The sequence below is a fragment of the Antedon bifida genome, chromosome 3 (genome assembly GCF_963402885.1).
Source record: "Antedon bifida chromosome 3, ecAntBifi1.1, whole genome shotgun sequence".
In the NCBI taxonomy this organism is placed as follows: Eukaryota; Metazoa; Echinodermata; class Crinoidea; order Comatulida; family Antedonidae; genus Antedon; species Antedon bifida.
Window position 1 is genome coordinate 12,189,527 of NC_136228.1, and position 17,386 is coordinate 12,206,912.

Below are 17,386 nucleotides of genomic sequence, written 5' to 3' on the forward strand. Positions count from 1 at the left end.
TATCATCAAATAAAAACAATTTTTTTTTCAATTTTTTAAAAATGATATGAAACCTTTTGAAAGCTTTGTTTGAAACAGTTTATAAAATTAATTAGTTTTTGTGATTTAATTGAATATAGTAGTTGGTAATTACTGTATCTGGTTTTTTTTTCATGATACTTAATATTTGAATTATTTTTAATATCTTTCTGAATACTGAAACTACATAATCTGAAAATTAAATTATGCTTATGGATTATTTATGAATGTTTCTATGTTGAGAATATCATTTTCAACATAATGAAACCGGCATAAATTAAAGGGTATCCCCAATTTCCCCTGTATCCTTGGCTTGTGATGGTGATGATGAGTAAGTATCCAATCACCTGTTGACCCCCTCACCTAATGTACCTAGAATTATTTCCTTTAAAATGTAGAAAATAAATAATAAATTATATTTTCATTTTTCCTTTTGCATTTTGATACAATTAACATCAAACAAGAAAGGACAATGTTATAGGAACTTGTTCCTCAGTTTGTCTGCCCTCCTGTATTTTTCTTATTAATTTATATGTGCATTTATTTATATTTTTGGAGGAAAATAAATATATTATTATTATAAATAAAACTATTTCTGCCGTGTGACAAACTTATTTCCATTACCATGGGACAAATTTTAAATAAGCGGTTAAATGGCAGTCTCAAAATAATGGTAAACAATTATAGCCATTGAATCCACATTAAAGCACCATTGTGATGTGTAACTTTTAGCTGGAACAATAGCTTTGGTTCAATTTCCTTTATTTTCTGACTGAGCACATCACATTTTGGAGAATAGGATGAGGTTTACACCAACAACCAAACACCCACTTTTTTAGCGGCATTTTTTTTTTTTTGTCATACTTTCCAAAACTGTTTATACTATAGCATTATTCAAGAACAGAGGACCCTTTAGATAAATATGAATTATTTATTATCATGGGAATATTAAATTTGTTTTTTTAGATACTTTATGTACCATGTTAATAAAAACATTTACCACTATGTAAAAACTGGCTGATATCAAGCGTCAATAATATGTTATTAATTCATTATTTCAAAATCTATGGCCTATAATTACGTATAAATTACAAAAAAAATGTTTTAAAAGTATGAGTGACTCTTATCTCTGTATGCTCTTCCACCTGGAGAGCATCCCTTGTTTTGAATATATGACAAATAGCACATTCTCTGAAGCCCAAAATCTGTTATTCAATACACCAACTACTGCTTATTGCAGTACTGCTTTCCTTTGGTAAAAAGGCATATTTATATCGTGCTTGAATTACAAATTACATTTTTATTAGTAATGATTATTAACTAATGTATTTCAAACGCTACACTTTTTTCCTCAGGACTGATTTTCAAAAAGAAATGAAAGTGATGTCGCAACTACGTGACCCCAACATTGTTCGTCTATTGGCAGCATGTACTGAGGACGAGCCGCTGTGTATGGTAGTTGAATACATGGAGAACGGCGACCTCAACCAGTTTCTGTACGACAGCGAACCAGAAAAATCATCTGCCCCTGGTGATTTACGCAAAGTTTGGTAACTATGAATTTATTTCTTAAAATTAACATAGAGCTTTTCACGAATATAATATGCAAATAAACTTTGGTTATTCTATTCATGAAAGCTAGAACTTAACAGAAATCTTAAGGTAGATAATTATTATGGCGTGGATGAGCCTTAATTGTCTTTCATTATCCTACTAACTTAATATCAACAAACAGTACAAAACTCATCAATTGAAATTGTATGGTTAATAATTTTACAGTCATATACTAAAATAATAATACTCTCAAAATAATAATCTGACATAGCAAAAGTAAATTATGAAATATTTAACACGTTTGGAAACTTTTGTTTGAAATTATAATATGCCGGTAAGCTAATTTGCAACATAAACATTCAGAATGTCCTGTGTATTAGCAAATGGAAATTAGCGCCCCAAAACTGTTTATGATTCCATCCCAATGACTATTGCCCACTTTTTGAAGGTTGGACTCCCTGCCCACCCTCTGCCTGCCAAGCACAAATAAGTTCATGGACACTGTGTCATTGGCATTATTGGTCCAATCCTGTAACCAATGTAACTTTAACATTGTCTATAGTCATTTGTCAAAACCTGCAGTTTGTAGCCACTATGTCGCCATCATGACAATAAGATATGACAAGATAAAGATCTCTTACTATCCATCTTTGATTTTTAAAAAAAAGCAAAACAAATTAATGTGCAAAAAAAACCCATTATGGTATATTGTATGAATTTTATTTTCTACTTAGTGATATAAGTTTTCTAAAAATACACATAAAATAAATAGATTTGACTAGATTTTTGGTTTTAATGTAATGACTAACAACTATTCAAAACATTCCATCAAAAAGCCAATCTACAAAATGGAAAATTCCTTGGAGGGTAGTTGAAGTAAAAAGAAAAAGAGAGTTGATGTAAATAAGTAAAATGAATGAAATGAAAGAAATCAGAGTTAATTGTTAGCCAGTGGCTGCAGTAAGTTTTTATTAGTTCTTTGATCCATTTTCATTATTTTAAATGGATTGATAGCATATAACTTGCATTGTGAACTACATTAGGTAATATGATTGTATCAGTGAGAGTTAGTGAAGGCTAGTAGGCACGTTTGATCATATTATCCCATCTAATTACCCACAGCAACTACAAGGAGCCAATGTCAATTTCATGCCTGACTCATTTAATGCCATTTTGCCCGTTTTGACATTTAAGATAAATATATTTTTATAAGTCTATTTCAAAGTTTTTTTTTATATCTTTCCACTAAAAAAATAAAATATCTTTTGTGCCAATGTAAAGTATGTATTTAATGATATAATCCAGGCTGATAATGCTGAATTTATAATTAGAAAAAATAGAATTACTCACACTATACCTCATCTTTTTATTATTCTTTATTTATAAAAAAAGTATATTATTTAAAAAAAATACTCTTTAAAAGACAAGTATTACAAAAAAAACCTTTTTTTTTTAAATGAGTAAATGAACTGCCAATTTCAGGAAAGACTTTTGTTTGTACATTATATATTTTTGGAGCAATTTTTTATTTAAGGACAGGAATTTCTATAATTTTGTAAAATGTGTAGAAATGAACTACTACGTTGGACATTCTTTTTTAGACTTTATTAAATTGTATTTATTTTTTTCCAAAAATAATCATTTTACAAGAATTGTTGAAACTTTTAAAATAAGTACAGAACAAATAAAAGCAAGAATTGCAAACAACTAATTTTAAAATGAATAAAAAATTAAACTGCCAATTTCAACATTCTTATTTGGATTTATTGAATTTGTACATTATTTATTTTTTTCAATAAATATTTATTAAAATACAATAATTGCAAGATTAAAGAAAAGAACTGCCATTTTCAACATTCTTGATTAAACTTTATTAAATTTGTACATTATTTATTTTTTTTCAATAAATATTTATTAGAAATAATAATTGCAAGATTAAAGAAAAGAACTGCCATTTTCAACATTCTTGATTAAACTTTATTAAATTTGTACATTATTTATTTTTTTTCAATAAATTTTTATTAGAAAATAATAATTGCAAGATTAAAGAAAAGAACTGCCAATTCCAGCATGTTTTATTTAACAAAAACCAAAGGCTATGAATACAAGATCAGCTGACTAATTAGTATGTGCTCATAAAAGCAAATGTGTGATTTGTAATCAATATACTCATTAGGAATTAGCATGACAGGTGTTAATACATCAATATAACTCAATATTAAAATATCTCATAAATATCATATTGTAATGTAGTTTTCGTATGCATGCTTTGAAACCATGCATGAAATAATGACATAATACATAAATAATAAATAATGGCATTGATGCTTTATTCTTTTAGAAGAATTATTTATTCATTTAATAATACAGTAATACCTTAGATCTGAGCTCGTTTGTCCCCTAACGCCATATCTGCAAATTTACATACAGGTGTTTCTGGCAAAAAGTGTTCATTTACGAAAGGTTTAACTGATAGATCACAAACATTTTAACATGCATATGACAAACGTTTTGTGTGAAACACCAAATGCACTTAGGTTAGGTTTAACAGATTGAATGATATGTGTTTTGCTTACTAGAGGTTTCCACATAGAAAAATTCAACTGTATCTAATGACATTTTCAATTTCACTATTTTAGTGTAAAAAAGTATAGATTTGTACAAACATACTATTGATTAAATTGTTTTGATAAATCGTGTGATAGATATGAGAAAATATAAGAAAATAACGAAAGAAATCAGAATAACAATGGAATAGAAGATGTATTAAACTATTTTATTTGGACCCCAATGAAAACTAATTCTCTTTTAGTATTAATTGGATTGTCCTGAATCAAATGTTTCTCTGTTGTTTTTTTTTTCTGATGTTTTATCATTTGACTGTGTTTATGTATGATGTATGGATTCAAAATAAAAACAAACGAACATTGTATTGATCTTTTGACGATGAAATGAATAAAAGTATTTAATGCCACAAAAAAGAAAAAAAAAAGTGTAAAATAATATTAAAATGTATTTCTTTGACAGCTTTGGTGCTCTAATCCACATGGCAACGCAGATAGCATCTGGAATGAAGTATCTTTCATCCATGAACTTTGTACATCGTGACCTCGCAACACGCAACTGCCTTGTGGGAAAGCAGTACACAATCCGTATTGCCGACTTTGGGATGAGTCGTAACCTGTACTCCAACAACTACTACAAGATTGAGGGCAGGGCAGTATTGCCGATACGATGGATGGCATGGGAAAGTATTTTACTTGTAAGTCATTTCAGAATTTTTTGACAATTGCTGACAATCCCACTCGACACCATCAGTTTTTGGTTTTGTTTTGATAATATAATTATTGATTTTTTTATTTGTTTGCAGGGAAAATTCACATCTAAGTCTGATGTATGGGCATTTGGCGTGACTTTGTGGGAAATTCTCATAATGTGCCGGGAGCAACCATACAGTAACCTCACCGATGAACTTGTTATAAAAAACACCGGTGAGTTTTTTGATAATTCTGGAAAGCATTGCATACTTCGACAACCAGAAAACTGCCCGCGAGCTATCTACGACATGATGAAGCGATGTTGGAAACGCAATGCAGAAGAGAGGCCATCTTTTGAGTTTCTTTTTAGCATGTTACAAACCAAGAACATTGGCTTTGAGCCTAAGCCGGAATGCTCATCATCTGTCATCGTGTAATCATTGAAACCTGTTTGCAATGCTGTTGCCATGACTACGGGATTTTGTCATCATATCTATATTGTTGACTTGCTTTAGGCAACATATCTACAGAAGAAACGGAAATTATCGCAGATTGTTGATGATGATTGGAAGAAAGAATCTATTGAATAGATAAATAGTTCAAAATAATCATGTGATTCAATGTCAGAGGTCAGAACATTTATGAAACCTATATGAATCAGTATGGACAAACTATTATTAGCATACTTTCATACATTACCAAGCGGTAAAAAGCTTTGACTAGTGTTGTATTGAAACATCCAACACACACTCTAGGTTTTTGCTAGACCTAAAAACATGAAACATAATTTGACGAATTATGCCATTGCATCATTGAGGTCATAATTGCATAAATAGAACAGAGATATATTTGGTAGATGCTGCCACGCAAGACAGTTTGTTTCTGTATGGAAAGAATTGGTTGTAACTGATTATATAGTTATTTGTATATATGCAAAATCTGTTGAGCCAATAATGTATAAAGAAAACTTTTATTTTAAAAATCCAAGCAATGCACATTGATACTTTGGAAAGTACAAATGTGTTTTAAGGAGAAGTCATTGAAAATAGTATGTGTGTGAGAAAAATGAGAGTTGATCTCAGTGTAGGACCTATTGCAGTAGACCTGAGTATACTCACAACGATTATGTAAGTTTGTATTTTGTTCTGACTGACAAAATAAAGCCAGTCATAGAAAGTGGATATCTTTTAGTTTCGACATATCTTAGCAGAAGGGAGTGTTTATTTGATCACTTTTTTCTTGTATAGCAGAATGAATTGGTCATACTACAGATAAATGCATTAACTCAATAAATTCTGAAAATCTGATCTCTTAGTGTAATCCAGATCAGTAGCCTAGCTACTGGTTTACGTTAATCCACTGCTTCGTTCAGACATGCTCCGCATACAATAGGCTTCTATGAACTAATCAGAATTTGATGTTTTTGCTCCTAACAATTTCTTCAAAAGACCCTGACTGGCTGGCCATCATATCAATAATAACAATTATATTTAATTATAGTTAATAATTTATTTATTTATGTAAATATATTGGTTTTAGTTGTTCTTGACACCAAAGAATTGTATTGCTCATCAAAGATGATCCAAAAAGAGCCGATTTCTGAATTATTTAAATATTTGATATTTAGTTAAATGATTAACATGTTCAATTCTATTCTTTTATTTTCTACATTTTGCTATTTTATAATTTACCATTAATGGTTTACACGACATAATAATATAACAAAGATAGAATTCAAAGTTAGTTCCAGGAACCAACTTGCATCCCTTCTACCAGCTGTCCTTGTGTATTATGTATAATAATAAGATAAATAAATAAGATACAAACTAGTATGTTCATGGTATGTTTACATAATGTTATTGGAAATGTAGATAGTAATATAGTTTTTTAAGCATTAATATTCATGATTATTAATAATATAAATATTCGAGTAGTTTATAAATATTCATGATTATGCTAATGAATATGTATCAGCAGAGAGATATTATAATATCTATGCTATCTGTGAAAGAAATTGATTGATTACCAATGTAGAACTATAAATATAGAATTAGTATAATATATAATATAATGTTGAAAATGATTACAAGCAGCTGGACATGTTTTACTATGAATAAATAAACAGAATGAACCTAATTCCATCCAACTAGTACGATTTAATGGTAATGATCTATTTTTAGTCAGAAATAAATAAATGTCTTTTTATAGCATAAGCATTTATACACTGTGTAGACATACCTTGAAGTACTCAATAATTCTATGAAAATAATGTTGCTTGCTATCCTAATTTATCCGCATGGTTAAAATTATCTATAGGCATGGTAGATCATGCGTTTAATTTATTTTCTATTATTTTATTAGCATGGTTGACTGTGCAGATAGTGTGGAAGCTATCGGCATGGGTGATCATGCATCACATTGTTTTCTATTGACACAGTGGACAATTGATCTGATGACCATGCTGATAGAAAAGTTAGTCACTAGACGCACAGTCAATTATGCTAATAGAAAAATAACAAATTACATGCACGGTTGGCCATGCTGATAGCCACTTTTCAACTAATTAAAAAGAACAGTATTAACTTAATTTGTATATACATTTTGATCTTGTATTCTTTTTATAGAATTGAAATATTATTAATTTGAGTTATATTCACTGTTGTACCTTGAATACAGATCATCAACTCTTTTCAGCCTCAATAATTCTATGGAATAAATATTGCTTGCCATCCTAATTTGTAGCTTCAACAAACTAAAGGATCAGTATTAACATAATTTGTATATAAATTTTGATCAACATTTGTTTACATTGTTTTAGGCATACACTGTAGAATTGAAAGAATAATGATTTTATCAGTTTACCCTTTTATTTATTCAAACAATTATTTGAGTTGTAATACCTTGACTACTCAGTTATAGATGGAAATTTTAGGTAATTTAAGAAATATATATATGATTTATTATAGGTGTTAATATTGTATGTTTTAAAACCGTGTATGTATTGTGCTGATGTGCATCCAACAATGTAATGTATATAATTAAAAAACAGTTAAGCCATTGTTAAGTTTACAAGCCAATTTGTAGAAAAATGGATTTTTATTTGTAAAATAATGAATATTTAGAAGTAACGTTTGTTGAAAATGAATTACAATGCCTGTTAAAAAGATTCACCATTGAATCGTAGAATGTAAGAAAGTCATTGAGCCATTGCCAATAACAAAAATGTCACATGGTATTATGATGTCAGCACCATGATACTTAAGGACCCAATTATATTGTCCCTCAATACAGATTGACTATGTGTTAATATACAGTATGTATTGTCCCTTGTTCATTTCACAGAAATAATGGAATTAATTTGGTTCATCAAAAATAAATAAATGTATATACAGTGCCAATTTAAGTTTTTACAATTAAAGAAAAGTTAGAATTAAACTGGAATAAATATGATTTGAATAATGATAAAAGGAAGCACCAATTATGTAAATAAGTTACTGTAGTACAATGGTAAATAAGCTTTATTGGTGTAAAATTTAAAATGTTGATTGGATTTGTGTAAGCAGTTACGCTCTGTTCTCCACTGGTTTTTATACAAGAAAATAAATAGAGAAGATGCTGAAATATGAGCTAGTAGTACTGCGTTTTTTACATTGAGAAATTCTGTTTAAAGCTCTGTCTGCACTTTCAAACTATTTTGAAAAAAAAATGTGATGTACCCAAATATGGTAGTGATATGACATCATCATGTCCATATGTGGGCACATCACATTTTGTTGTCACATAAAGTTTGATAGTGTAGACAGAGCTTTATAGCCTACCATGATATTGTTGTGGAGATTATTGTGCGAAGGCACTCAGAAAAGGGTCATTTTACAATGCACCTTACTGGATACTTGTCATTGGACAGTTGTGGGTCACATGATATAAAATAAATGTACTGTAGCACTTTCAAGAGTGCAGTGAAGTTATGTACAATCGAGTACTGCAATTTTGTTTTGCTGTTTATTTTTGGATTGAGCAAATACACTTCCATCCTTCTTAGGGCCTGTTCTAAATAATTCTTAGGTCAGTGGCAACACAACTAAAAATGATATATAAAGTACACTTCAACAATGATACATACACAGACATTAAATACAATAATCATGATGTTTATCATCATGTTCTCATGTTGTGATGCTATCCTACAGTATCATCATGTTATCACCATGCTATCATGTTATGTTATCAAGTTATATCATCATGTCATGATGTTATGATGGTATGATGATGGTATAATGATAACATGATATTTTGATAACATGATATCATGATAGTATGATAACATGATATTGTTATGAACATTAACATGTTATGATGTTTATAATCATGTTGTCATTGTCATCATGTCATGTTTATTATGATAACATCATGTTATGATAACATGATCATGTCATGATGTCATCATGATGTCATCATACAATGGACTACATCTTGTGCAATAACAACCAAACACATTATTTCCATATTATTATTCAATATATTTTATTATCCTTATCATAATATTGTAAATTCATGTTCATATAAAGATACTGTATAAAGAATTAAGTGCCTCAAAATTGAAACTCTGTTATCAAACAATATTAAACACTGTATCTTACTAATATGAATTTTATCATTCAATGTCGTAAATGTTACCGCATATTTAGGGACCAGTCTATAATGACCAGTTTTTGGGCTAGCAATGTTTGTACAGTAATTTATGTTGTAAAAGCTCTGTCTACACTATCAAACTTTATTGACAAAACATGTGATATGCCAAATATGGACATGATGATGTCATATCACTACCATATTTAACCATATCACTACCATATTTGGGCACATCACACTTTTTTTTGTCAAACTAGTTTGATAGTACATAGCTTTAGGAACAATGATATGCCTGCTGGTGTTGCAGATATTGAAAAACAGAATGTAGTCAAAGGCCACAGGAGATGCAAACGAAACAAATGCCTATTTCTGATCAATATTTTTGTTTATTACAAGATTCAGGATTCAAGAAATGTTATTGCTACAAAGCAAATGTTATTCCGGTGGTTTTTTCTACGATGACATAATTGTACTGAATGTACTCGGGTAGAAACTTGTAAGGACTTATTTACAACAATATTTAGTACATTTACGTAAGAGTAAGTTTAAATTTAAAGATAGTATACTAGTAATTACTACAATTATGATATGGTTCCATTAATGACCCTGTAATCTTAATAACACATCTTTTAATACATCTCTTATAGAAAATGGCAGGAATGTCATAAAAATATATTATTTATACATCATGTTTTAGAAAACAAGTTTGTTTTAAATATGAAACATAGTATAAAAATTAAATAATAAAGTAAAGACAAACACAATCCAATAAGTACTGCATGAAATGTAAAACTCTGTACACTATCAAACTAGTTTGACAAAAAAAATGTGATGTGCCCAAATATGGTAGTGATATGACATCATCATGTCCATATATGTTAACATCACATTTTTGTTTGTCACATAAAGTTTGATAGTGTAGTCAGAGCTTAAGAAACTGCCTACGTTTGATAATTAAATTTAAATGTATTGCACTAGTAAATTTTATTTACTTATTAGTTTTACTAAGTATTAAAGAATTTTAAATCTTTCCATCTGTAGTAATTTCATAATTAATAAATATATATAATAAAATCATAAACATACACAGAAGCAAATGAAAATATCACTAGATTAACATTTTTAACCATCAAAACCATATTTATTTTTAAAACGCAGGATGAGAGATGAATGGACGGCCAAATTTTGCATGTGGACAGCATGTATTTTGCATAGATAAGGTGGCCTTGTAGTACATGAGGCCTTGTATAATGCAGAGTACAGCTGTAGTACATGGTATTGTTAGGCAAACAGTATTGAAATAAGTTCAAATCAGACCCATAACTTCTGTAAATCCCATTTATATAAGAAATATGAAATAAATTTCATTTAATCCAACTCATATCAACCGTATCAAACTGATTAAACGCGGCATTATTAAAGTATACATCTCCTGGGATTTACTTATTAATCAAAAAGCTTGGAATTGGGTCGTGGAACCGACAAGCGATTAAAGTCAATTAGGGACAGGAGTAGGGCACTCAATATCTCGTTGAGATCTTTTAAGCTCTGAGAATCATGATTAAGTTAATATTTTGAGCATAAACATCAAAAATTCCTGTTTAAACAGAGGTTGGTCAGGTCATTTTTTTTATCTGATTTTTGTTGATGTTGTAGTCTTGCTAAATAAATACTGAAGCAACATTTAAAATAAAAAATAGAGGGTGCTATTCACTCATGCATGCAATTTCAAATAAAAACTTAACTACCATTAAAAAAAAAAGGTGACCCCAGATTTGATCAAATTCTGGGTCGGTTGAGTTTGAGCAACATTTTGTTTTTTACGGCCTTAAATGTTAAAGAAAATTATATATTTGATATCATGTGAATTCTAATTTTTAAAATGTAGTATATTTGTTAACAACACATTGTCATAAATATCAAATACTATTTTAAAAACAGCTAAAATAAGTATAAAATAAATAAATAGTTCATTTATATGTACAGTATCTATGGACAGCCTCCCAATAGTAGTTATACTATTTATACTATTCTTCTACACCATGATTTAGATTATAATAATAAAAAGTAGGCAATGGACGGTTTCATCACCAAATCTAAGTTTTTTATATAAAAAATTATATTATATTTACTATGATTCTATGGTCGTCAGATTCACCATAGTCTAAATGGGCTATGGTGCTGATTTGGTACATTTGTATTACCTTGTAGATCTTGATTACTAGCGCCGTGTCCACTCCATGGTGGCGGTCCTCGTTGAGATTTATTGTTATTAGCAATGGTAAGGCAGTAGTTTCCTTCATTGGTCAACATGTTGTCCACTTTGGTCGCAAGTGGAGCGAGGGCAGTAGACTTAGAATTGCTTCCATGACCAGTCGTACATTTTCCAAATGGCGGAGTGGGTTCTCTACTTACTAGGTTTAAATTGTCTGAACCAAAACAAAAAATATTTATTATGAGTGTGTATAAGTCCTGCTAGCATACAAAACAAATTTGTTGTGTAATAAGTACTATGAAGTAGTTAAGTTTTATTTTTATTTCTGATTATATATATATATACAGTAGTTCCACTAATGGTATTGAGCACTGTAACCTAGCTGCCAGTTGATTTTTTTCTTTTTCTTAATTTTTTTTCCCAGGTAGACAATCATGTTTGTTTGGTCTTTTAATTTATTTTTAATATAAATGCACAACAAATTGCACTCTCTTAAACTATTTTATAAAGATAATTCATTATTTTCTGTATACAATTGGAAATTGTTGTTTTCTATTTGAATGGTAAATGTTAAAAACACAAACTTGTATCGAATATCAATGTGTTAATTTATTCATCATCTTACCTGCTAAAGGGCCTCCTGTGATTGGTGAGTATGTATTTCTTTGGCCTGAATTTCTCCTAACATCACTAGTAGTGATTTTTTCATTGCTCCCATATCGACTGTATAAACTTGCTTGCGCTCCATACGCTCTTGCCATATTACTGAAATTAAAGATATTTAACAGTTTTCCTTTAGAAGCATTCAAAATGGCACTTGTTTTAAGTAACATTTTTGTAGAGCGATATGTACTGTACTAATATACACCAAAAAAAAGATGTATTGTCCCCTAAAACATGAACAATGAAGATTAATTCAATCAGACTTTGAATAGGTTATTTTGTAGTTTTAATATTAAGTTAATCCCTTCTGTTAAAAAAAAAAATTAAATTAAACGGTAAAATTCAGCCAAAAACAATAAAAATAATGAATAGTTTTTGCTTTAAATTACAGTTTTTTTCAGGTAAATACATTTTTTTAGATTCAATTTTTTTTCAAAGTGGATAACTATTATGTGACATTAAAATGGCATATTCAACAACAAGAATTTTTAAAATTGTTTTTTCAGGGGGGCAATACATACAATACATCTTTAAATTACCTTTAGATAGTTTGTATGATTTTGATTAATGGAAACAATCAAAGAAGATGTGGAATCATTGGAAAAAACAGAATTAGTCAGATCAGAAAAAACTCACTAGAAAGATATGTGGATATGCTGAGATACTGTTTAATTACATTGCTGTTGCACAGAAAAGCTTCCACATAGTGGTAACAAGGTAACAATGTTTTACAGTACGTTAAATTGTTCAAGATTTTGTATTAGTAGTTTTTTGTTAATGTTCTGCTGCCATTGAGAAAAATAGAGCTTAAAGTATAGTGTTATGTTCATACAGTGATAGAAAAAACTGAACCAAAAGATATCTAAATTCCGAAGAAAAGGCTTACTACGTACAATCTGCAAGAATTTCCTTTTATTATAAGAATGTAATATTTGTCATATTCGATTAGGACTTAGGTTTGGGAGTATAGTTTTTCCATTGAGTACTTATTTAACAGAGTATTTTGAGTGTTAAATTTGTTCTTAACAAACAAGCTTGCGTTGTTAACATTTTCTATTCGCATGATTTTCTGTTGAGCACAATCCGTTTACAATTTGAATACAAAAACGAATCTTTATGTTGTCAATGAAACTTCCCAATCGAATACGACAATTAAGTATAAGCTTACCCTGGGGACGCTGATCGAAGGTTACGTTGTGAGTCAACTGTTTGTAACGATCCAAACGACTGAGATCGTTTAATAGCAGGAAGGGTGCTATCATATATTGGTTCATTACTGTAAATATTGCTGTTGGTTCTGGAATTTCCCGCTGAGTGGGATGTGTATCTTGCAGACCACTGGTTGTTCCTGTGAGAGGGCGTTTCTCGTTGCTTTCCGCTTGAGCGATTATTTGGTGCTAGTGGAGGTCTTGAATACATGGAATATTTTTTATCATAACTTGCTTCAGGTTGACCATTGAAGAATCCCTCAAAGATTACAAAATTGTTGACCTAGACATAATAATGACGTAATTAATAGTCATAAGTCATAAACAATAATACGGTATAGGACAGCGTCACCTGAATGAGGTTTGCCTTTGTGTTAAAAGACATATATTTCCCCTCATCTTTTTTTAAAGAAAAGTATCTTAAATGGAATGTTCTCTGAATAATCAACTGTATACATATTATGGCGTGTGGCGCAGTGTGTTGGACGTTCGACTACTGATCTACTCTCTCCACCCAGGTGTATAAATGGGTACCCGCTTTGCGCTGATTACTAGCTGCATTATGGGAGTATGTTTCAATACATGTTTGATCCAAAAAAATGACTGGGGTAATAATGTTCAGCGCTTAGAGGTTTCACAACATTAGGCGCTATATAAATCCAGGATATTATTATTATTGTTATCTTAAATGGAATGTTCTCTGAATAATCAACTGTATACATATTAGGGCATGTGGCACAGTGCGTTGGGCTATTGATCGTGAAGTCGTGACATTGAATCCAAAGCTTGTCGCATTGCTTGTATCCATATAATAGGTAAGATATTTTACTTGCATTTGCCTCTCTCCACCCAGGTGTACAAATGGGTACCTGGTATAGGTCAAAACACAACTGTGCTGATTATTGGCTGCAAACCCAAAAAATAATGTAGTATAAACAATGTGCATTAAGCGCTATATACGATCAACATATTATTATTATATTCTGTGTTTCAGAACCAACATGTAAATAAGATCTAGTCTTACCTGAGTTATGTGTGATCGTAGGTTATAATGTTTCACAAGAAACTGAGTAAACTTATGAGATGGACGGTCTATAGCCAAATGCTGAGGCTTTATCCCTTCAACCTGAAAGTACAACAAAACTATTGTTTCTCTTTTGTCCATGAATTTTAGTAATACAGTCAACTCTCTCAATACCAGAGAGAGTATTCAGATATTCTGGATTCCGAATGTGTTTTTAGGAAAAAAGAATTTGGGACCCTTTGGGCGAGTTTTCTGTATTGGGAGAGTCGAATGTACTAAAAAAAAATGTAATGAGTTCACAAAATACAAGAAATAGTGTACTAAAGCTCTGTCTACAGTATCAAATTATATGTGACAACAAAAAAATGTACCAATATATGGACATGATGATTTCATATCACTGCCATATGAACATCACAACTAGTTTGAGAGTGTAGACAGAGCTTTAACAGAAAACAATATTGAATGGAAATGCACAAAAAAAACATGGTAGGAGAATAATCTGTGACTTGCAGCCTACTCATCTCCATGTCATACAGGCTCAGCACAATTATCTTTCATTAACAAAACAAGCTAGTGAGATGGAGAACAGAACACAGGGTAACCCTACATTTCCGAACGCTTAACTGGGTAATGTGAACACAAGCCAGAAGTGTACACTGGATAGGTTATATTCCTTAAATGACACATTACAGACATCATTAGGTGAGTTTGCTTACATTTAGCATATGTTGAAATAGCTGTTTGCCACAGCCTCTTCGCTGGACCGATTCGTGCACATAGAAGTCCAACACGCACATTGGTTTTATTTCATGTTGTTTGCTATAACGATCCAATACAAATAACTTTTTCCTGCCAATTTTCAAAATACCTATAACTGATCCAAACCCCCTGAAGTGGAAACAAAATATTAGCATTTCAATCATGTGACAATTTCTAGTAAATATGTTTAGTTAAAAAATACATTGCACATATACACCATGCATATTAATATGGAAATAATAAAATTGATCTGGAATTGAAGTGGACATACATAATTCAATTTCAATTTCTGATTTCATTCCTGATCAAATAAAGAACGAAACCATGGCTTCCCTCTCACTACCATATTTGGGCACATCACACTTGTCAAACTAGTTTGATAGTGTAGATAGAGCTTTAGAGATCAAAATATTTATGTTTCCCATATTTGTTAAACTTACTTATTTGTAGCTTGATCTTTGATGACGTATAAGTGATGATCCGTGAACCTCATCTTAGCACCTAGTGTAATTGGACCATGCAAGCCCTGTGCCTAAATATACACACAATTTAATACATTACATGGGTCATCTATACTATTTAGAGTCAGAAGAATTAGATTCTGTATATTAATCAAACAGAATGGGTTAAGGTTTCGGTGCATTATATTCTTTAATTAGTTATTGGATGGTGTTTCATTATAATACTAAAATATATCATCAATAGTACATCAAAACATTGAAGGCACTATTAAAAAATCTTGGGAGTCAGCATTGATAGTAAACAATGCCAGGCGCTTACATGGCATATGTAATGATTAACAAAAGGAGCATAGTACTGTAGTACTAAATCATATACATATGCACTATCTGGATGTTTTTCCCAAAGAATCTGGAGAAATTGCACCTTACTCGATACATCAGGAAATCCCCAGGATTATTTGAAGACTTGGGATTAACTGGAAATACATGTAAGCCACTGCAGCATTTATTTTTTATTTTAGTTATTCTTTCTTTAATCTGCAGGCACTTTCAGTACTAGTGCACTGATTTTCAAAGTGGTACAGTAATTGGAAATATCATAACAAACATAATAAAGTAAAGACAAAGAGTAATCAAAATATTAAATATCATAATAAAAGTTAATGATTAAAAATGTGTAAAAATACATTCTGAAATTGGCTAACTGCAAAATTTAATTTTAGACTTATGGAGTGGAGTAGAAACAGTTGTGACTTACTGGCATTAGGTCAGAATTGAACCATAAACCTTGGAATTGGAAAGCAAGCATGTTAACCACTAAAGCATAGAGATATTAATTATTTTATAATTTCTCTATGACCAAAGCTACAGGTAGAGCTCCAATTTATGACAGATTGATTTTAATTCATTCTCACCTTAGCAGATGCTTTTCCCATTGCATCAATAACAGTTATTAAGTTCTGTTGCAAGTTTCCATGACTAGAATAAAAAAAAATAATAAAAAAAACATTTAGTATAGGGTCTAAAATTACTAACGAATGTTTACAAGTTGGATGGCGAGAATATTTCATTAGATGAAAAATTGATTGCTCTATTTTTTAACGAGGTGGAGCCAAGTTGAAAATAGAGCAGTAAATTTTTCATCGAATGAAATATTTTAACCATTCAACGAATACAAAACTATTCTTCGGCCTACTCATCTTGCCACCTACCTAGCCTACTAGACCGAGGCACTAGTACTACTACCTAGGGACCACTACCAGCTGCCAAGTAAGGCCTATACAGCGGGTATACAGCAGCAGCCTAAGCATAGCCTAGCTAGGCCTAGAGTAGAGTCTAACTTACCCGTGTGTTTTGAATGGATTAAGGCGGTTATCAATCATGGATATTTTTTCTCCAAAGAGATAATTTATATTGAATGGAAATTCCATTGTACAACTTAAAGCATTTTTGTTTCGATTTCGTATCAAAAGGGAAATTTATTAAAGTATGAGTAGAGTAGAGAGTAGGCCTTGCTAGCCTAGTCTCTCCATTGTTTGTGTACAGTCGTCTAGGCAAAGAATTAGCGCTAGGGAGCCTCAATCTTTCCTCCT

At 30.7% G+C, this 17,386-nt stretch overlaps 2 protein-coding genes across 7 annotated transcripts in view; one reads left to right on the forward strand and one right to left on the reverse strand.

The window, feature by feature from the left end:
- LOC144838659 (discoidin domain-containing receptor 2-like) overlaps window positions 1-8,455 on the forward strand; it is a 77,798-nt gene extending 69,343 nt beyond the window's left edge. For all 6 annotated transcript variants that reach the window (XM_078694089.1, XM_078694090.1, XM_078694088.1 and 3 more), the window contains 3 exons: window positions 1,374-1,568; window positions 4,600-4,834; window positions 4,943-8,455. In XM_078694089.1, the coding sequence (XP_078550215.1) occupies window positions 1,374-1,568; window positions 4,600-4,834; window positions 4,943-5,266 (754 nt within the window). In that variant the 3' untranslated portion in view covers window positions 5,267-8,455. The remainder of the gene's footprint in view (window positions 1-1,373; window positions 1,569-4,599; window positions 4,835-4,942) is intronic.
- A 1,372-nt stretch (window positions 8,456-9,827) lies between these two features.
- On the reverse strand, window positions 9,828-17,333 carry LOC144838414 (uncharacterized). Its single transcript, XM_078693753.1, has 8 exons — window positions 17,139-17,333; window positions 16,709-16,772; window positions 15,774-15,865; window positions 15,291-15,462; window positions 14,572-14,673; window positions 13,508-13,830; window positions 12,302-12,441; window positions 9,828-11,890 (listed from the first exon to the last, which is right to left on the reverse strand). The coding sequence occupies exons 1-8, from the start codon at window positions 17,222-17,224 to the stop codon at window positions 11,616-11,618; spliced, it is 1,254 nt and encodes a 417-aa protein (XP_078549879.1). The 5' UTR covers window positions 17,225-17,333; the 3' UTR covers window positions 9,828-11,615.
- Window positions 17,334-17,386: the final 53 nt, after the last annotated feature.